Source organism: Notolepis coatsorum, assembly GCF_963971535.1.
Source record: "Notolepis coatsorum genome assembly, chromosome: 1".
Taxonomy (NCBI): domain Eukaryota; kingdom Metazoa; phylum Chordata; class Actinopteri; order Aulopiformes; family Paralepididae; genus Notolepis; species Notolepis coatsorum.
This window is the reverse complement of record NC_140165.1, coordinates 310,599,908-310,622,231: the sequence shown is the minus strand read 5'-3', so window position 1 is coordinate 310,622,231 and position 22,324 is coordinate 310,599,908. Positions and strand designations below refer to the sequence as shown.

The 22,324-nt window shown below is 44.9% G+C and overlaps 1 protein-coding gene across 1 annotated transcript in view; it reads left to right on the top strand.

Moving 5' to 3' along the window:
- The window catches only part of LOC311236421 (uncharacterized protein), a 37,479-nt gene extending 15,966 nt beyond the window's left edge, over positions 1-21,513 (top strand). The window contains exons 7-11 of the mRNA XM_084324101.1: positions 1,286-1,438; positions 10,234-10,610; positions 17,311-17,415; positions 18,516-18,657; positions 20,067-21,513. Coding sequence (XP_084180227.1) covers positions 1,286-1,438; positions 10,234-10,610; positions 17,311-17,415; positions 18,516-18,657; positions 20,067-20,110 — 821 coding nt within the window. The 3' untranslated portion in view covers positions 20,111-21,513. The remainder of the gene's footprint in view (positions 1-1,285; positions 1,439-10,233; positions 10,611-17,310; positions 17,416-18,515; positions 18,658-20,066) is intronic.
- The last annotated feature ends 811 nt before the right edge of the window (positions 21,514-22,324 follow it).

The following is a 22,324-nucleotide window of genomic DNA, read 5'->3' as shown; positions in this document are numbered from 1 at the left end:
CTATGCATCACTCTTAAAGGAGCAGACCCTAATCTTATAACACTCTAAAAGAGTGGCGAGTTTTGTTGTAACAAGCGTGTGATTATTCACTGTATTTTGGGTATGCCTCGTACGAAATAAACGAAGGGGGCCCGCTATCTTTTCTGATACAAGTTAAGGTTGGCGGGCGGCATTTATTGTGCGTGAGGAGGGCTACGGGATTCATGTGTGAACGCGTTTTTTTTAAACAAACGTAGACCCTGAATTCGCGATTGGTGTTTTTGCTATTATGTGTCTTGCTCCTTTCAAAGCAATGTACATCAGCACATGGCCAAGGGCACTGCCCCTCTCTTCACCCCGTCTGTGTTGTTGCTTTACGTGGTAAGGTGAAAACATGGCGGGCGACAAGTTCTCGCTTATGAAACGGAGCCGTCGGGCTTTCGGGTGGACGCTGGACGCGTCTTTTAAACAGACGTGACCCCTGACCCCACGGTCTGGCGGTTAGCTGTTGTGTTTGGTCGTTCAAAGCAATAAAGCGAGCACACGCTTGCATGCGTCTTCCGTCTGTAAAACAACAAGCGCACGGCTAGTAGCGCCGCTTCTTGTTTCGCCTCATATGTTTCGTTTTTATGTGAGGTTGGGGGGGGGGGGGGGGGGGGGGTGATTGTTGGATTCTCGTGTTATCAGGTTCATGCTTCTCCCCATTTCTGGCTGACATCACCATTGTGTTACATGATGCAGCCTTTGTGTTTTCCTCTATGAGGGATTCTCTTTTGTCGGTCAGCAGCGTTTTGTACTTGCTGAAGCTTCTCTGTATAATTAAAATTAAGTTTTAAATATCAACATTATCTGGCCATCCTCAGTAATACTATCAAACTTTCCAAAGACCAGAGTTGGGACGGGCACGTGCGCACACATACAGAAATGGAGAATGGCTTATATGAACTATCCAGTTCATATATCAACTTATATCAACTCTCCAGTTCGTTTTTATAGTGTAACGTTTGGTTACTTGAAGGAGAGAGAGAGAGAGAGACTGAGACCTGTTACCTGTTACACGTGACGCTAGTCGGTCTCGGAATTGTCTCTGAAATGGATTTGGTAGGTTTTTTTCTGCGTCTCCGTAGACCGTGCCGCGCCACCGTTTTAAAGTCTTAGTGAAGATTGATTTATATGAAAACCGATTTATGTTTAATTTATCTAGCTCGCCAACGTTACTGTGATTAAAGCAAACTTTAATAATAAAAAAATATGCTAAAAATGATTTATTTTTAATAATTATTTTTGTTTGTTATAATTTTTTCAGGAGGGGCGGGGCTTCCCGTTTCAAAAAAAACTACAGCAAAAGCTGCAAGATCTACAGCAAGATCAGCAACAAGAGCTGCAGCGAGATCTGCAGCAAAAGCGACAGCAAGAGCTGCAGCCCACAAGGCCCAGCAAACGCGCACGCGTGACCGAGGTCAGTCGCCCTTGGTTTTGCTCCGCAGAGATTGTGCACACTTTTAGTCATTGTGTTTATTTTGTATACTTTTTTTTTTTATAAAGACCACGCTGGCATGGACGTCATACGACCGCCAGTCACTTATGGACTAGATGAGGAGTTTAACAACACTTTTTGCCAAGATTGCCCATCGGAGATCAGACAGGATGAGAACAAAGGGAAAAGCGGTGGTGCGATCAAACGTAAGCACAGAGGAAAGAGAAGTGGAATCAGAATCGGGCAAAAAAGTTCTGCGATCCCATCGATTCTGTTGGCGAATGTCTGTTAGCTGGAGAATAAGATGGATGATCTCGGAGCACGGATTACCGTACTTTTCGCACTATAAGCCGCACCTGACTATAAGCCGCAGCAGCTAAATTGAATGATGTGTACATATATAAGCCGCACTGGACTATAAGCCGCAGGTGTTTTAATGTTTAATTACCATATGTAAGGGTTCGTGCACAGAGGGGATTGTCACAATACTGTCAGACAAATAACAAGAATTAACTCATTTACAAGTTGTATTAAGTTTAGCAAATAAGGGAACAGATAAATAACATTTCAATGCAGTAAAAAAAGCAATATTTTCGGGTTTGGCCCACATATAAGCCGCACCGTTATATAAGCCGCAGGGTCGAAAAATGGGGAAAAAAGCCGCGGCTTATAGTCCGAAAAGTACGGTAGATTCCAACGGGACTGTGAGGGACTGTAATATCCTATGTTTCACGGAGACATGGTTGAAGCCATCAACACCGGACCAAAACATCACCCCATCTGATTCCTTCTCTGTCTTCCGCGCTGATCGTTCTGAAGAGTCGGGAAAGTCTGTAGGTGGAGGGGTCTGCTTCTTGACAAACAACGGCTGGTGTCGCCCCAAGGAGGTAAAGATTATTTCCCGCTCCTGGTCGCCGGACCTTGAACATCTATCCATCCTATGTCGCCCGTTTTATCTCCCCCGGGAATTCACAGCCATAATAATCACAGCAGTATACATCCCACCGCAAGCAGATACCGCCAAAGCTCTGGCAGACCTACAGGACTCTTTGAACCAGCACCAAAACAAACATCCAGACGCGGCTATAATCGTAGCCGGCGATTTCAACAAGGCTAATTAAAAAAAAAAAGTTATGCCAAACTTCTACCAACACAACATGCACCACTAGGGGAAGTAATACGCTGGACCACTGCTACAGCCCTTTCAAAAAAGGCTACAAGGCAGTACCGGCTCCACCATTAGGTAAATCCGACCACGATGCCATCTTTCTTTTGCCCGGCTACAAACAAAGAGCCCGTAAGGGCCCGCGTCCACCTGGCGCATATTTCTAGCTGAAACATGCTGGCAGTGCGCCCGGTAGAATGGGGCGCATGCGGTGAGAAAAAGTTCAGAACGTTTCAACTCTCTAGGCCAGTGGTTCCCAACCTTTTTCCCCCCAGGGACCCCCAAACATCTCTGATGAAATTCGCGGACCCCCTCCTAATAAGATACCATAAAATACTTTTTTTTTTCATTTTAATAACAAACTGCTTATACACAGGCATATGCATCACAATTAGACCCACTATGCTTCTTTGACTTGTGCCTTCAATCAACAAATCTCATCTTGCACCATATGCATTTCAAAATGTTTGGCCAATATTCAAATGCTGTATTCATCCTCTCAAATCAGGCCCTAATGGTGAACGGTTTGCATTTATGGAACAAATCAATGCAACAAATTAAACTAAATATGAGACAGGAAATTCCAATCAGTAGCAGAGAGAATCTGTCCTAGCTGGGTTTAATACCTTTTTTTTGTCATTTTAATAACAAACTGCTTATACACAGGCAATATGCATCACAATTAGACCCACTATGCTTCTTTAACTTGTGCCTTCAATCAACAAATCTCATCTTGCACCATATGCATTTCAAAATGTTTGGCCAATATTCAAATCCTGTATTCATCCTCTCAAATCAGTCCCTAATGGTGAACGGTTTGCATTTATGGAACAAATCAATGCAACAAATTAAACTAAATATGAGACAGGAAATTCCAATCAGTAGCAGAGAGAATCTGTCCTAGCTGGGTTTAATACCTTTTTTTTGTCATTTTAATAACAAACTGCTTATACACAGGCATATGCATCATAATTAGACCCACTATGCTTCTTTGACTTGTGCCTTCAATCAACAAATCTAATCTTGCACCATATGTATTTCAAAATTTTGGCCAATATTCAAATCCTGTATTCATCCTCTCAAATCAGGCCCTAATGGTGAACGGTTTGCATTTATGTTGAATGAAGTAAGAATCCACTGCAGTAAAAATATCCTGGTAGTAAGGTTGACTGACATGAGAATGTCCTGCTTCAGATCCTCATTTTCAATATATTGCACATAAACGATGAGCACAGCCTCGTCTGCGACAGTTGTAGTTTCATCAAGTTGTATGGCAAATGGACCCTTTCTAAGCTTTTCTGACAGCTGCTGCTCGCAATCACTTGACATCTTATCAATTCGGTCTTTCACTACATTGTTCGAGAGTGGTACTGATTTTAGTTTATCCGCCACCTGTGGGCCGCACAGTTTCTAAACCATTTTGATGCAGGCTGGTTTGATGAGCTGCTCGCCAATATTGTGCGGTTTCTTTGCTTTTGCAATTAAAAGCGAACACTCAAAGGAGGCTTCGGTAGCCTTCTGTAAATCACTGCCACCCCTGCTCCACGCTACTCTAACATCAACAGGCTTGTTCGCCTTGAGAGACTGTTCTTTCCTCCGAAAAAAGTCTGGATCCTTCCCAACGGTTTCTGGGTGCTTAGACGCCTGATGTCTCTTCAGCTTGCTGGGCTTCAGGCTCGAGTTTGCCAACTTTTCTCCACAAATCACACACTCGGGTCGTTTGTCTGGTCCCTCAGTGAAGCCCATGGTGATGTAATTTTCGCGATTGCTGTAGGTCCTAACTTTTTTTGCAGATGAGCTGCCGTCATCTCCTTTTCGTTTGTCACACATTTTCGCCTCTGGCGGCTGACTGCAGACGAGCCGAGAAAGTTAACTAGCGTGCTAGGCTAGCTACAGAAAGTGATACAGTCAACTGATTCACGTTTTAGCGGCTACCCGGTAGCCTACTGTTAACGTTCAAAAATCATGTCTAGATGTTTATTTATTTATCTTTATTTTTTATTGTAGTGGAGAGACTATTCATGCTTCTGATGATAAAAAAAAAATCAAAAAAAAAAAAATTTAAAAAAAAAGACCTCAAATCATCTGTGGTCTGGCGGACCCCCTGCGCCCCCTGGCGGACCCCAGGTTGGGAATCACTGCTCTAGGCTGTATGCGGCCGCATAGAAAAGCTGAAAGGCGGTAAAAAAAAAAGCCGACCGCAGCGCACTTTCTATAGGTGGCCGCATGCGGCCACATACGCTCCCTTCCCATTGGAATACATTGAAAAAAGACGCGTGCGGTCATAAATCTGAGGCAGGTGGACGCGGGCCCTAACACCGGTTCCTGACAGGGAGCGAGCGAGCGAACTAGAGACGAAATCGCGCGCGACACTGTCCTGATATGAGGCGGCGCGTGTCCGAGTGTGTGTGTGTGTGTGTGTTACCTGGAAGCACACGTGGGGGGGGCCTGCGATTCTTGACCAATAAAAAGTGTTTAGGGGCGGGACTCGGCCGCGTAATCGCTCCACTAGAGACACAGCGAGCGAATATCTGAGGGGTGGACGACATCGCTGCTCAGTTCGCTGTCGCTCGCGGCAGGTCAGGATAGTCTGATTTGAAACGAAAACATTTTAATCATTTTCGCAATCACGCTCGCTCGCGTCGCTCCCTGTCAGGAAGGGGTGTAAGGCTGTTGTGTCGCGAGAGGTGAAGCAGTGGTCCGAGGCCACCCTACAAGACGCACTGGAGGACGTCGACTGGGGCATGCTCCGGTCGAGCTCCAGTGGCGTCTTGCCGATGTTGTAGTCAGCAACGTTACCTGACAATATTGTCCCCACGAAGAAGGTGCAGGTTTTCCCAAACCAGAAACCGTCCATCCGAGTGGCCCTGAATGCTCGTACCGCTGCTCAAAACTCGGACCGAGCATCGGGAAGGTAGCAGCTTATATGCTACGCAAAGAGGTACGGGCTGCAAAACGGCGATATGCGAACAAGATGGAGACACAGATGGCACAGAACGACACGAGAGGCTTATGGCGGGGAGTACGAACGATAACTGATTATAAAGTTAGCCCCCCCTCAATAGTGAGTGCCGATGCCTCTCTCGCGGATGAACTCAACTCGTTTTTACACCAGGTTTGGGGCGAGCAATGGCGACGTTAGCTCACCGGCTAATGACGTCACTGACGCGCCGGCTGCCGCAGGGAGGGGGGGTTCATCCGCGGGGGGGACACACTCTCTCATTGACGGAACACAGTGTGAGATTAGCGTTTATGTGAGTAAATACTAGGAAAGCTGCAGGCCCAGATGGGATAACAGGACGAATACTAAAGTCCTGTGCAAATCGGCTGGCCCCAGTGTTTACAACCATATTCAATCTATCCCTGGCTGAGTCCGTGGTCCCTGCCTGCTTCAAAGTGTCTACTATAATCCCTGTACCAAAAAACTCCTCTCCAGCAGGCCTAAATGACTACAGACTGGTGGCACTCACCTCTGTGGTCATTAAATGCTTTGAGGCTGGTCAAGGACCACATCTGTGCCTCTCTCCCTAGTAACATGGACCCACTGCAGTTCGCATATAGGACAAACCGTTCCACTGACGATGCGGTCTCCCAAGTACTACACAACATGCTATGTGAGATTGCTGTTCATTGACTATAGTTCAGCTTTCAACACCATAGTCTCCACCAGACTGGTTGACAAGCTAATTGATCTGGGTCTGAGCTCTACCATGAGCGCCTGGATCCTGGACTTTCTAAGTGACACACTGTGGATAAACGGGGCTATCGTGGACAGGGTGAGCAGTTTCAAGTACTTGGGAGTCCACATCAGAGGACCTGACATGGTCAACACACATAGATTCTGTGGTGAAAAAGGCGAAACAGCGACTCTATCACCTGAGACAGTAACTATCGGGGAAGATACTCCACTCCTTCTATTTCGGGGCTGTAGAGAGCATTCTGACTGGAAACATCACTGCTTTGTTTGGAAACAGCACGGCACAGGACAGGAAGGCACTCCAGAGAGTGGTGCGCTCAGCAGAGCGTACTACGGGTATTGCACTACAACCCCTGCAGGACTTATATAACAGGAGGTGCAAATCCAGAGCCTGCAGAATAATGAAAGACCCCCACCACCAGCCTGTTCAAGCTGCTGCGGTCAAGCAAGCACCTGCGTACACACGCTACGAGAACAGAGAGACTCCGGCTCAGCTTCTTCCCCCAGGCTATCAGAACACTGAACTCTCCACTCACAAGTACATTGAGCATACACACACACACACAACACATGCTGCAACCGCTTTAAACGATCACTTTAAACAAAATGTCACTTTAAATAATGGAAAAGTCACTTTAAAGGAATGAGGTATTGTATAGTTTAGATACATTAAGTATAATAATGACTGTGTTAAAACTTTATAGTAGTGTACATAGGAACCAGTTTCTCAGGAACTTAGCTGTCTATTTTTATCATGCACATCTTGTAAATTTCTCGTAAAAGTCTTACATGTCTATTTTATTATTGTATTATTGCACAATCGATGCAGGCATGACCACCCGCATTTCACTGTATGCCCTGGTATGTATGTGACAAATAAACCTCTTGATTCACGAGGCGGCAGGAGGTGATGGGGCTCTCGTGTGAGACTTAGAGCCCACGGATGGTGGTTGGCTTTCGTGTTGGGCTTTTTTCAAGCGATAAAAGGAACATATGCTTTGCGTATGCTTTCCACTTATGATCAACACAGGGCTAAAAACACTGTTCCTCGAGGTTCCTTTTTCACCTCGTATGTTTTTGCTTTCATGAGGTTACTGGGGGGGGGGGGGGGGTGGAGATATAAACCCTTATCGTTGGGTATGCTATCAATTTGGTGAAATCCTGACAAGGGTGCGTGTAATAAGCGAAAGCCTTGACAGGTGCGCTCATCACTAAGGGGATTCCCAGGTTCTGTATAGAAATCCCATGTCAAGGGCCCCTACGGGGGACCGGGTCTCCCCCATTTCTAAATAGGGGAGAAACGATGGGTTGGGGCTTGTCTTATCAATACACCCAATGCAGTTCTCAGGTTTTACGAATGCAATTTGAAATATTATTATAGAATAGCAGGCCTATAAATGATTTTATTATAGCCAATTCGCACATTTATGGATTGGGCCAAATCTTTTTTTTTTTTTTTTTTTTTTTCCCCCCCTCCTTTTCCCTCCATTTTTCTCCCATCCCAATGTTAGACGTTATGCCAATTCCCAATCCCCTTCCTGGTCGCTGCGCACCTACCCCCTACAGAGTGGAGGCTATCACATGCTTCCTCCGACACACGTCTAGCCAATCAACCGCTTCTTTTCACCTGGCAGCGCAGCGCGGACTCTCACTGAGAGGGTGTAACGTGTGGAAGGATCACACTACCCCCCTTAGATCCTTTCCTCGCTGAGCAGGCGCCCCGACCGAACTGTAGGAGTCGCTCTTTACAATGACCAGGACCCACCCACCGGCTTTCCCACCCTCTAACACTGCCAATTGTGTTAGTACGACGGCCGGCCAAGCCGGAAGCAACGCAGAGAGCTGGGCTCGATACCAGTATCTCCTGCGTTGGTGGCGAGCGCCTTGCCCACTGCGCCACCCAGCCGCCCCAAATCTTCTCTTTCAAATGGACGTGTTCAATTTGGATTTAGTATCACCAGGCGTGCATGAAGAACAGATAATGAAATGCCACAGCCTCGTTGTCCTCACCAGGTCCCTTTGGTCGGGTTCTAGCTCATGGACCCGACAGAGAGCCCTGTTGCTCGTGCGGTCCATAGGGCTGGGACCTCCTCTGCATCCCGCCGCTAGGTAACTGGCGGGATGCGTGGTGAGGTTCACACGGCCTACTCACCTTGTGCGTTTTTCGGGTACTGCACCCTTTTTTCACATAGTCTGTGTTCTATCCCTCCACTCCTCGCTAGGATGAGTGTGAGGGCCACGTTTTTCTGGTGGTCGTAAAGGGGACCTCAGCAGGTACATTTACCTACGCGCCTTGCTCCGCCCACTTGTCCAGAAGGCGAAGCAGAACGCGTAGCCAGTATCTACACATAGCGAAGGTTATCCTATAACCCTAGTTATGTGAGTACTGGCAAGCGTCCTGCTTTGCGCCCTGAGGACCCCTGACTGTCTTTCGAATAAAGTTCAGACTCTGAAGGAGAACAGCCACGCCACAGGGTTATATACGTAGCCAGAAGTGGGCGTGGCTGGGTAGATGTAAGGTGCATGAGAAATACTTTCAATGTATACATTAGGTATGAACGAGCTGTCCAGAAGGCGAAGCAGGGTGCTTGCCAGTGCTCGCATAACTAGGTTTATAGGATAACCTTCGGTCTGCATCCTCTTAGCAGTTTGTTTTGTGTTGAGCCGTACTGTATTGTACCCATTCTGCAATCTGTTAATAAAGTTTTCAATCAATTGTTCATACATTCTGAAAAATGTTGCTGAAGAGCAACCCAGCTTTCGTTGACAGGGAGTTATACTCTACTGCAGGGGTTCCCAAACTTTTCAGGCCGGGACCCAGAAAATAAGGCGTCAGAGAGCCGCGGCCCAATGCACATCGTCAGGCTTTTTTTTTTTTTTTTGCCAGGTGACCAAGCCAAATATCACTTCAATCCTATTAAGTTAGTTCAAGTTAGTTATTCATTTATATGTGCTATTTATTTATGAGAGGGCTAACTTGTTGCAAAATAATAATTATAATAATAATAGCCTCATTAAAATACTATTGTTGCTTTGGTTGTTTTCAGCGTTTTATGTGCATAATCTGTTATTTAGTTTGAAATGTTTGTTGAAATAAGTTGATTTTTCGTTTTTGTTTATTTATTAAGTTAATATAAAACCATATAGTCACATTTTAGAATACAATAGAATATAATTTTAGAATACAACTAGAAACACTGTCCTGGCCTGCTTCTAAGTTCAGTGGCCTGACAATTTTTTTTTTTTTTTTTTTTTTTTAAATCATCTCACGGGGTTTTTGAGTATCTACCAATACCGATATTTCCCGATCCGATCAAAAAAAAATAAAGAAATTTAAATATATATATTTTTTTTATTCAACAAACATGACCATGTTCACGTCTTAAACTCATACTGAGGCCTTAGTTTTGGTTTTAAATTGCATACTTGCATAGGAGAGTGTTGCTGGTCTGCTGTTCTGCAGCTGGATACTATTGGTTTGTTTTGGCAAAATTCTTCTGCTCTGTGTGACAATAAATAAATGAATGATGATATGCAATTTAAAACCAAAATTAAGGCCTCAGTATGAGTTTAAGACGTGAACATGGTCATGTTTGTTGAATAATAATAATAAAAAAAAATGGCAGATTTTTATTTTTTTGCCGATCCTGATCTTCGGAAAATCATGTGATCGGATCGGGACATCCCTAATGCATTGGGTCGCAGATGAAATGACTCTCTGCACTTGACCCAAACCCTACACAGAAGGTAAGCAGCAGAAGATGTAATAGGGGGGTGGGTATTTAACATTTCACAAGGTTTGAACGAAAGGCCCTGTTCTACTTTGCGTCACTGTCACAGAGACAAATTTGTGTACATTCATTGTATTTGTCAGATCAAGTGTTTCTGAATCTAATCGCCATGTCTCTCTGGCAGACGGCAGGCTTTCTGACCCGATGTTTCCGGGAGAGTATCCCAGAGGTCCTCTCTCCGACTTCCCGATGGGTGGCATGAACCAGGGCTACTTGGGACCCGATAAAGGTCCTCGCCAGGGCGGAGGAGGGGACGGTTTTGGGTCGAGTGGCGGAAGAGACGGCTTCGAGATGGCCGGAGTGTTGGGCGACAGCCCTGAAAGACATTACCCTGACGAGTTCCGGGGCGGCCTGATGGGGAACAGGCCGATGGACAGGCCGGCTGACAGACCCATCGACGGACCCATCGACAGACCCATCGACGGACCCATCGACAGGCCAGGCTTGACGGGAGCAGCTCCAGAAAGCGGCAGCCTTACCGCTACCTTGCTCCAGTGCCTGGTGAGTGTCTCTTGATGGAACATGTATTTTGTGTTTTCTACAGAGAGGAGGGACTGGGAGACCCATGTTACTGACCAGACACTCTATATCAGTGGTGGCTGTCGAAGTGTAGAGCTATTGTTTTAACAAACAGAAAATACCAGGGCGGCTATGTGGTGCAGCGGGCAAGGCGCTCACCACGAATACTGGAGACTGGGCTCGAACAGGTTCGCCTCCCTGTTCGAGCCCAGCGCTCCACATTGCTTTCAGTTTAGCTGGTCGTCCGCACTAATACACATTGGCAGTATTAGGGGGTGGGAAACTGATGGGTGGGGATCGGGCGTTGTGGACAGCGACTCCTACAGGTCGGTTGGTGCGCCTGCGCAGTAGAATCGGGAAGAGACTGGGGCGGGGCCCCTCCAAAGCCCAGACCCCTGACGCTGAAAGATCGAGCCGCGCAGGTGGGAAGATGCGACCGCTGTTACCTCGAGTATCGGAGGGGACTCATGCTATGTATGACTTAGTCCACATTGCAGCCGGCTTGTGGGAGGCAAGAAACAGTGTTCAAAAGACAGGGGAGGGTTGAATTGGATGATACGAAAAAATTGGGATGGGAGAAAAAATAGAAAATGGGAGAAAAAGTGGATAAAAAAAAATACAGAAAATACCACTTACAGCACCTTTTTTAATTGATAGAATGACTTTTCAGGCCTACATGCTACAGCAGTCTTTTGGCTGGTACACCTGCTTTTTGCTAGCCAGGTAGCACAACAGTCTGTTAACAGCTGATGGAATAGAAAAGAAAGATGAAGAACATCACACATTTCAAGCATCAGTGATGTAACGTTCAGGATGAATGCTTTAGTTCTCGAAAATACGCCAGCTTGTAGAGCTGTCCCCAAACCTGTTTCTGGGATTCGAACATTCACCAGTGTGTTTTTTTTTTTTTGATCCACTTTTTCTCCCATTTTTCCATATTTTCTCCCATCCCAATTTCGTATCATCCAATTCAACCCTCCCCTGTCACGAACGCTGTTTCTTGCCTCCCACAAGCCGGCTGCAATGTGGACTAAGTCATACATAGCACAAGTCCCCTCCGGTACTTGAGGTAACAGCAGTCGCATCTTTTCACCTGCGCAGCTCGATCTCTCAGTGTCGAGGAGTAACGCGTGGGAGGCTCACGCTGCCCCCGACACTTCCTGATTCTACTGCGCAGGCGCACCAACCGACTTGTAGGAGTCGCTTGTTCACAACGTTCGATCCCCACCCTTCAGTTTTTCCCTCCCCGTAATACGGCCAATGTGTATTACTGCGGACGACCAGCCAAACTGAAAAACAATGTGGAGGGCTGGATTCGAACACGCGAATCCTAGCGTCTCCACACTGGTGGCGAGTGCCTTGCCCACTACACCACCTAGCCGCCCAACACCAGTGTTTTTTTTTTTCTTTTTCTTTTTTTAATCTTTCTTCCCCTCTTTTTTCCCGATTTTTCTCCCATCCCACCCTTCCTGGTTGTTGCGTACTTTCCCCTACTGTTGGTCCGAGAGACCGGAGACTGTTTCATGCTTTTCCTCCGACGCATGTGCAGCCTGGCCGCGCAGGTTCTCACCGGGGAGAGTGTAGCGTGTGGGAGGCCGCACTATCTCTCCCTAGTTCCTACCCTTGCTGAGCAGGCGCCATGACCGAACTGTAGGGGTCGCTGTCCACAACGCCCAGGACCTACCCTTCAGCTTTCCCACCCTCTGATACTGCCAATTGTATCAGTGTGAGAGGCCAGCCAAGCTGATAGCAACGCCGGGAGCTGGATTCGAACAGGCGAATCCAGCGTCTCCGGTGTTGGTGACGAACGTAATCTCCGCTACGCCACCTGACCCCCTCGAACGGATGTTTTTAATCATCCTAAATACCTTTTCTAGTTCAGTACTTTCGAGTCTTGACTTTAGCCACATAGCGCACATTGCTGCGGTTGAGTAGTAGTACCTAAGTTACTGGTCACGGGAGGCTTCAATAACATTTGGATGATAATCGATTTTGTGAATACATTTGTTGAAACAACATCTTTGTTGGCTGGCGGCTCCTGCTATCTTCTTAACGTTAGCAAGCTAAAGGGCTGCGCTCTGGCTGCATAGCTTAATTACGGTAATGTGCATAACATACCTGTGTAACGTTAAGTAACTTGTGTTCCGCTGGGAAAGCATCAGCATCACTGCATACACTTTGTTTAATCCAAACCAGGGTTTCTGTTAGAATTTCTTTTTGTCGGTCGGAGTGGAAATGGGATCAATTCCGGTCAGAGTTTATTGAGCTTAAAAACAATTGATAGGCCTATATAAAGAATGACATCCTCAAGGCATTTATAATATTTTAACTTAAAACTAGGCTACTTTTGCGTATATACAGTCATTAATATATTCCAAATAAAATAAGTCCCTCGAGACTCCGTGCTGCTGCCGACTTCAGGTGTCTGTGGGCAGTCTGCCCCGACATTAATAAACAGCAGTCTGTTATAATCACATTTTTATGAGCTAACGAATTCCGTTATATTGGACATTTGTATTAATTATATCAAGCGAAGAACTGAGAAATTTGGCAGAGAGAGACGGCAACATTATCGTGGGTTTGCGTGATGTATATCTCCACCTCCCAACGACTTGGTGCTGGTCATAATGTCCGGTGAAAATAATTCCCTCTAAGCACAATTTGATTATTTGAATTGTATTAAAATAGGCTAAAATTAAATAGCCTATGCGATGAACGAAACAATCATTACATTTGTTTCATCGTTGCTTCACCAAGCAGGTCTGTCTAATAATGACAACGGTGTGTCAGCGCGAGCTTGCTGCTAGATTTACGAGAAGCATGGAGCTGCAGACCCGCAGTGTTTTCAGGTTCGGTCGGGGGACCGCTCAGCAGCGCCCCCCACCCAACAGCTGAATTGCCAATGGCTGAATTGGAGTACTGCACTGTGCCGGCAAAGCTGGGGGGTTCTGTGGGTCTGCATATGTATAATATGTTTAATAATCTGATCTGAGGTAAGCAATTTATTTTACCAGTCTTGGGGTAATCAGATCTATTTTCACGTGTGTGTGTGTGTGTGTGTGTGTGTGTGTGTGTGGTGTTTTCAACACCACCTGCCTCTCCACTCTAGACTCTGTAAGCCCCCCTTAGACAGAAAAAAACCTAAGCCTAAAGGGCAGCCCTGGCTCAATGATAACACCAGAGCCCAGAGAAAAGAGTATAGGAAGGCAGAGCGGAAGTGGAAACGTGACAAACTTCAAGTTTCACTTGAAATGCTTAGGGACAGTCGCATTAACTACCAGCTAGCGGTTAAAGCGGCGAGAATCACATATTTTTCTGACCTCATCAACAACTCCCACAACCCCAGGACCCTGTTCACTACCATCAACTCTCATTAGCCCCCCCCCCCCCAGCACCTGCCTGGATGTGTCCCCAGCTAAGTGTGAGGAATTCTCAAATTTTTTCACCACCAAAGTTGAAAATATCAGAAGGAACATCTCACCCCCCACACGTAATGTAGCTGTCCCTCTGGTCTGCTCATCTACACTGACCTGCTTTCAGCCCATCAGTCTACTCACCCTCACAGAGATAGTTTCCTCTATGAAACCTGCAACCTGCCCCCTTGACACTGTTCCCACTGCTCTCCTGAAACAGGTTTTTCACACAACCGGTCCCAGCATCCTCTCCATTATTAACAGCTCCCTGGCAACTGGTACTGTTCCATCCTGCTTTAAACATGCAGTAGTCCAGCCCCTATTGAAAAAACCAAACCTTGACCCCACCCTGCACAGTAATTACAGGCCCATTTCCAAGCTTCCTTTTCTGTCAAAAATACTTGAAAAGGTTGTTCTGTGCCAATTGTCTCCCTACCTGCACCAGAACAGCATCCTGGAGACATTTCAGTCAGGGTTCAGGACTGGCCATAGCACAGAATCAGCCCTCCTTAAAGTGTCAAATGACCTACTCCTCGCCGCTGACAACCGTGACTGCTCTATTTTAATGCTGCTTGACCTCAGTGCAGCCTTCGACACTGTTGATCACACCATTTTATTAGATCGTCTCCAACATGGGGTTGGTGTCAGAGACACTGCATTAGCATGGTTTTCCTCCTATCTCACAAATAGAAGCTTTGCTGTCAACATCGCCAACTGCTCCTCCCCCTCAACATCCCTCTCCTGTGGGGTCCCACAAGGGTCCATCCTTGGCCCGATCCTGTTCTCCCTTTACATGCTACCCCTTGGTCCAATCATTCAGAAGCACAACATCTCTTTTCACTGTTATGCTGACGACACACAGCTTTATGTTTCCCTGAAACCCAACAACCAGTCTCTACTTAACAGTCTCATATCCTGCCTGGATGATGTTAAATGTTGGATGGCACAAAACTCTCTACAACTAAATCAAAACAAATCCGAAATAATCCTCTTCGGTCCCCCAGACGCTGTCACCACCCTTACCAACAGCCTTGGCAACCTGTCCTCCCTGGTCAAGCCGTATGTCAAGAACCTAGGTGTCATTTTTGATCCACAATTTAAATTTGACAGACAAGTAAACTCAGTGGTAAAGGCATGTTTTTTCCAACTACGCACCATTGCCAAACTCAAAGCCCTTCTCTCCCCTGCAGACCTTCAGAGAGTCATCCACGCCTTCATTTCATCTAGATTAGACTACTGCAACTCCCTCTATATAGGCATTAACCAGTCTTCCCTGTCCCGCTTACAACTGGTACAAAACGCTGCTGCCAGACTGTTGACCGGAACCCGCAAGAGAGACCACATCACCCCTGTCCTTGCCTCCCTTCATTGGCTCCCAGTACGCTACAGGATAGATTTTAAGGTTCTCCTATTTGTTTTTAAAGCCCTTAATGGTCACACACCCTCCTACATCTCAGACCTCCTATCCCCCTATTCCAACACCAGGTCCCTCAGGTCAGCCGATCAGAGGCTCCTGACAGTCCGGAGGTCTAACCTCAAGCTCAGGGGGGGCCGTGCCTTTGCTATCGCAGCCCCTGAACTGTGGAACAGCATCCCCACCTCCATTAGGCTCGCCCCCTCGATAGATGCCTTCAAATCGAGGCTCAAAACCCACTTCTACCTACTAGCCTTTCCCGTTCACTGACTCATGCCCTGTTTTTCTATGTGTTTGCCTGTGTGTCCTCCCATAAAACGGAGTGTGATTGTTGTCTATATGTATCTTGTGTATTTACCCTCTGTACAGCACTTTGGTTGACACGCGTCATGTGAAATGTGCTTTATAAATAAATTTGATTGATTGATTGAGTGTGTGTGTGTGTGTGTGTGTGTGTGTGTGTGTGTGTGTGTGTGTGTGTGTGTGTGTGTGTGTGTGTGTGTGTGTGTGTGTGTGTGTGTGTGTGTGTGTGTGTGTGTGTGTGTGTGTGTGTGTGTGTGTGTGTGTGTGTGTGTGTGTGTGTGTGTGTGTGTGTGTGTGTGTGTGTGTGTGTGTGTGTGTGTGTGTGTGTGTGTGTGTGTGTGTGTGTCGAAAAATTACAACGTTTTTTGTGTATTCCAGTAAATCACGGAATCTATATATTTTCCTGAAACTTTAAAGAAAACAAGGGCTTTTCAAAATACTATAAAACGGAAATGAACCAATTATTAAAAAAATTATAATAATAATCCGTTTCGACAATGTTGACTGCAAACAAGTCATTGATAAGCGACGGGCAGATTAGACACACAGCCATAATTTAAGACATAGATTATGCGTTTAGAGCGCTATCATCAGATCTATCATCTTAAATTTTTCAAAATGTTCAGTTGCTATTGCCTGCACTCATCTGTGTTTCATTACACAGAGTGCATGCTTACCAACTGTCCGTCTGCAACACTACTATCACCGACATCTAAGAAGGGAGATCCCCCCCCTTGAATGGCCCTTCTAAGGTTTCTCTCCTCCACACTGCCTGTGGTGCATTTTTTCCCCTATTGCTATGTTTTAGTGAGTTTTTCCTTACCTTCGCGTGGGGTATGTCTGGGAGTGTTTGCATTCATTCATTTATTTTGCATTTATTTTAAATTTGTTGGACCTTATGGTGTCGTGTTCTTGACTTATTGTTATGTTTCTTCTTGACTTGTTTAAAGAAGACGTGTCCGGCCCATGGGGACATTAACGTGTGTTGTCGGGCCTTACAAATAAATTTGATTTGATTTATCATTGAAGTGGGTGGTGGCATTCAAGGATAAATAGTGCACGCCACGCTTAGTGTTAAGTAAAAAAGTATTATATGTTAACGGGGGGTGGGGGACTTCCCATTGAATATAAATAGTTAGTTTTGCCCATCCCTAAAAATCACCATGATTAATTAATTAGGAATCGTGATGCTAATCGTGGGGCAGCGGTGGCCTAAAGGTTAGAGAAGCGGGTTTGTGACCGGAAGGTTGCCGGTTCGATCCCCGGGACGGGCAGGAACACCAACCGCTGAAGTGCCCTTGAGCAAGGCACTTAACCCCCAACTGCTCCAGTGGAGTTGCTCAGTGGCCAATGGTGTCAACTGTGGTTGTACTGGGCAGCTCCCAGGTGTGAATGGAACTGTGTGAATGTGAAGCAGGGCGTTCCTGAAAAAGAGCATCTGTGCTCAGCGAACCTACCCTGGGTAAATAAAGGTTAAAAAAAAAATGCTTTCCATCTGATCACACCAGCTGTTGGTTTCCATTCTACAAAACATGCCGATAACTTTCCACAGGATTCCTTCAGCGTCGATAACGATAACGATGCCCATATCGTACTGATGGTGACGCAGAAGCTAACGGACGTGCTGATGGATTACCGCACCCGTAGTGCTAACTCGGTATGAGACCCCTCATGTTGTGTTCACACACTACAGCTAAAACTAACTGTAAGCAGAATGGAGAGGATTAAGTGGCTAGTTGTAGAAGTATGTTTAACCTGCCACTCTGCATTCAGCTTTGCGTTCAGACTACAAAGCGTACACAGTGCCATAGTTTAGTAGCGTTAAGCTACACTGTAGAGTCGGGGTTCTTATACTTTTCTAGCATTTGACCTCAAGTTACTTATACTCCTGCATATAACCCATATAACTCTGTATGATAGTATGTACAATCAAATATTTATATATTTTTTACCCAGTTTAATCACCTGGGCCCAGTAGTTCAAAACTTTGAATCTCAATCAGATCCGATCAGACTTTGAAATCCCATTTCTTGTGATCCAGGATCAGACAACTCGGCCAGATTTTGTCCCGGTATTTCAAAGCAATTCAGGATAGGATCACCCTGATCCAGATTCAGATTTTTCAAGATGATTAAATCCTAAATATCAGTGCTTTAATCCTACCGATCTCCATCTAGTGGATATGAAAAAGAATACAAGGAAGACAAGAGACCACATTGCAGAAACATCTATAATGTCTAATTATATTTTTAAATGCATAAAGGACATAAAATCATAATGGAATTGTAATAAAAAAAAAAATACTCACTAGGGTAACAACAAAAAAAACTTAATTCAAAGGCAGCTGGATCATTCAGGTGTGCTGAATTCTAAGTGAGGTTTCAGTTAGCTGAAGGTAATGACAGATGGACTTTTTTTGTTAGAAGATATATATTTTTTTAATCTAAATTACATTTGTGATTGACAATCGATAAATCGGGACAAAATTATCGATAAATATCCATAGAGCATTTTATTTTTTTTGCGCAGCAGCTCGCGCAGGCAGGGGGCAACTTAGTCACGTCACTCAGTTGGTATTGCTGATTGGCTCTAACAGGGTATTTTTGTATACAGCGAACAGGTCTATAGTTAAGAACTGACAGAGGAAGTGGTGTAGATAAACAATTATAATAAAATAATTATAAAAAATATAGTATGCATTGCAAGTTCTATGGAGAACAGTGTTTGAATTTAAACTCTTTTCTATGTTTCTTCTAGGGCCCCAGTATGAGCAACAGTATGAACAGCAGCATGAACAACAACAACTCATCCATGAGTTCCATGAGCTACTCCTCCCCTCCTTCCAGAATGCCCAGCACCGGAAACCATTACTCAGGCAACCTCTCAAGCAACCACTCAGGTACACACAGTGTCGTCTTGAGGCTCCCCAAATCTCCTCACCTGAGATTTCATCTGAGCCGTGCCTTATTAAAAGTGATTTATACTTTCTAAGGAATGTTCAGCATCAATGGGGATATCACACAATCACAGACTCTGTGCATAGGGTATGTGCAGTGTCCAGGCATTAAAGCGCTCCGTCTTGAGACGGATTTCCGTCAATTTGATTCGGAGTCGTGACTGATTTTCCTGGTATAATATGATTTGTAGATGCATACAGATTTAAACAAAAAAGATTATACCGTTGCCGCGCCAAGCAGAGTCATTGGCGAGCAATAATGGCAGGACGCAGCGACTCGAGAGACAGGATTGCGCTAATAGTTCGTCGTCGGAAATGTATAATAATCGCAAGATACATTCAGACAGTTTTGGATCTAACTGAATGGATTCATGGACACATTTATGCCCGGACCACAAAGCTTATTGAAGGGTTAGCGGCGGCACGACGGCTCTACCGGTGAGTCCGTCAGCCTGTTATATGAAAATGTTATTATAGTGCTGTCAGACCCTGATACGGGTTGTCTTTAACCTTTTAGCTAACGCTATTAAATAAAAATATACAGTGGAGGTTAAAATAAGAATGACTTTGCCTGGGGAAAAAAAGTTCAGTCAGGAGATGTTTTTTATATGACGCACCCCCGCGGGAATCGACTTTACCATAAATCATAGGCTGATATACGCTACATTGTCTTTAAACATATAAATCTTACAGGACAAAGTAATAGATGTTATCACTTTTATTCTTTTAAACTTGGATTAAGAATATCCGTTCCCCTTTTTTTTTATTGAGTGCACTCAAAACAGACTTTATTGGGTACCCTTTTTATTTCATTTATTATTTTCTTTAATGTGGACCATTTCATGGATCCTTATGTTGTGTACTGAACCTGGTGAACTCCCTTTAAGTTGCATATAAAAGTTAAAACGTAGATCACGGTGCCTGTGTATGAATGAAAACCCGACTTTTCTCGGGTTTGGCGCTCAAGCGTCTGTGAGTTAACCCGACTTTATTCGGTTATGGCGTCCATTGAGTTAACGTTACCGCTCGTTTTGTTTACGCTACTGAAGTTAACATTACCACTTGTTGCTTCGGGAGATACCATTACTGTTTTGCCAGCAGGGGCCTGCATTTTAGATCAACAACTATGGCAACCAATCAGGGGCTCGGTTCCACCATGGGACAGAACAGCAGTTGGAACGCAGTCCCTGATTGGCTCTGATTGCATGGCAATTCCTGGAAATCGATGTATACGATGAAGACCAGTCTGTATCTCAAAAGTAGAAAAACATTTGCGAGAAAGACCGTCTTCCAGGCTATGCTGTTCAGTCTTTTACCCTTCCGTGTGTTGATCATCTATCCTCTCTCTGCAGGTCCATCCTGGTATTCTGACGGTCCATCCAGGTTCTACAACTGACCCTAGTTCTCACACCTACCCAGGGACGTGCACAGGACTTTAGAGGGGCAGGTGCTCAGATGCTGAAAAGGGCACTATACCTGTGTATGTTATGCATTTTTTATTCCAATCCCGATTTGTATTTGAGATTCCTAAATCCCATCGGACTTGACTTCTTCGTGTCCCTCAGTGAGTGTAATACCAGCATTCAACTGTATGCGCCACATCGGTTTCTATCATCATCATCATCATCATCATCATCATCACCACCCACGCTATGCATAAAATATATAGGTCCGCGGAGAGGCACGCTGAGGAGGCTGTGCAAACTGCAATGGAATACGGGGCATCTCTCTCTCTTTACCTAATATTTTGATTCTATCCTGACACTTTTCAGTTGGAAGGGCAACGGGAAAAAAATAATAAAAAAACCTTTTTCTTTAATTCTTTTTATGGCACTTTTTTATGAGGCTCAAAGGGGCAGGTGCTCCCCTTGGGCTCTGTGTGCACGTGCCTGCACCTACCGGTCCCACGCTGATGTCTTATTTTCCCAGATAGGGATCAAACTTGTCTGTTCAGAGGGATTCAAATCAAAGTTGTATAAATTCTAGGAATGCACCGAATATTAGGGGGGGGGTGGGTGAAAAACTTCGGATTCAAATCAAAGTCGCATACATTCTGTTCTTTTATCTAGAAACTTGGTTTGTATTTAAATTTTTTGTTTTTTTGTATATATCGTATAGTATCGATAGCCAATTACTAGGTTGGACCAAGTTTTTTTTTTTTTTTTTCTAAATGTTACATAGCTTTTAATGAGGACTTTTAGATTTAAAACGTTTAAAATAAAAAGACAAAATCATTTTCACACTTTACTCTTACCTTTCTTCACACAAAGTGTGGTGATGATGATGATGATGATGATGCACACTCGCTCCCCAATTTTGACATAATCTCAAATAAAGCTACGTCCATCACTGGTTTTCAATTTGTGATTATACATTTGTTCTCCTGTTATATAACAGACTATAGAAAATGACCCACGTCCTCACTTTCCAATAAGGGGAACATGATTGCTATACCTTCAACATACCAACTTGTCATTGTGTTGTACCGTACAGTGACCATGCTACAGTACTGTACATTAGAATAGATTGCTGTATAGTAGTCGTATGCCAAACCAAAGCTTGGTCTGTGCATTCAAGGCAGGCAATCTGAGATTTGCGGGGGGAGGGGGCTTCCTCCTTATGGATGTGCGGACAGGAGGGCTTCTCAGTCTGTAGTTGTTTTGCAGTTGGAAACAATCCTGTGCCTCCTGTCAGTGCAGATAAGAGGTGGATTTAGGTCGAGTGAGCGAGTGTCCATGTATATTGTTTTTTTGTGTTTTTTTAATGGTTGGTTATGTATATGTTCTGGGCCCCTTTGGATTTGGGTCGGATGGTCGCGGGGGGGGGGGGGGGCCTGGTTCGGGGCCTCGGCGGGTCGTGGTGTTAAAGAGGCTGATGCTTTGACTCGCTGGGGCACCGGACTCTGGGTCTTCGAGGGTTGGGGATCGTCGCTGATGGGGGGGCTCGGGTTGGTCACTGTGCAGTCTGTCTCAATTATTGTCTTGTGTTAAAGGGGAACTATTTTACTATTTCTTTCACTATTTGGGCACTTTTACACAATTCCTGTGAGTTTATGGAACACCTCTGTAATTATAATTTTTTTTAATTCATTGTTTTGTATTTCTAATCAAGTCCTCAAAAACAGCTTTTTTCTACCTCAAGATCTCGAGCCGTTTTGAGGCTGGGCTCCTAAACCACTGTGTGGCCTGATGCCACACTGCCACATTATCATGCAGCTGAGTCTCTCTGACGTCACAGATCAGCACATTTTCAGATGACTCAGTTCAGTGAGGGTGAATATTGTGAGAGGAGAATTGGAAGAATGCGCCAATATGAGAATTAGAGACATAGATCATATTAATATAAGTCCACATAGCTAGGAAACAATGCTAAACACTGAAAAAGGCCATTTATAAGATAGTTCCCCTTTAAGTTGTTGCATTGGGATGTCTTTTTATGTATTATTATTGTATTTATTGTGATATGTCTTTGTTTCATGTTTGAAAAAATAAAATAAAAAGATTTTATCACAAAAAAAGACATGGGAGGGGAGAATTGGCACAGCGAAATTGGGATGGGAGAAAAAAATAGGAGAAAAAGTGGATAAAAAAAAAGAAATAACGATCATAAA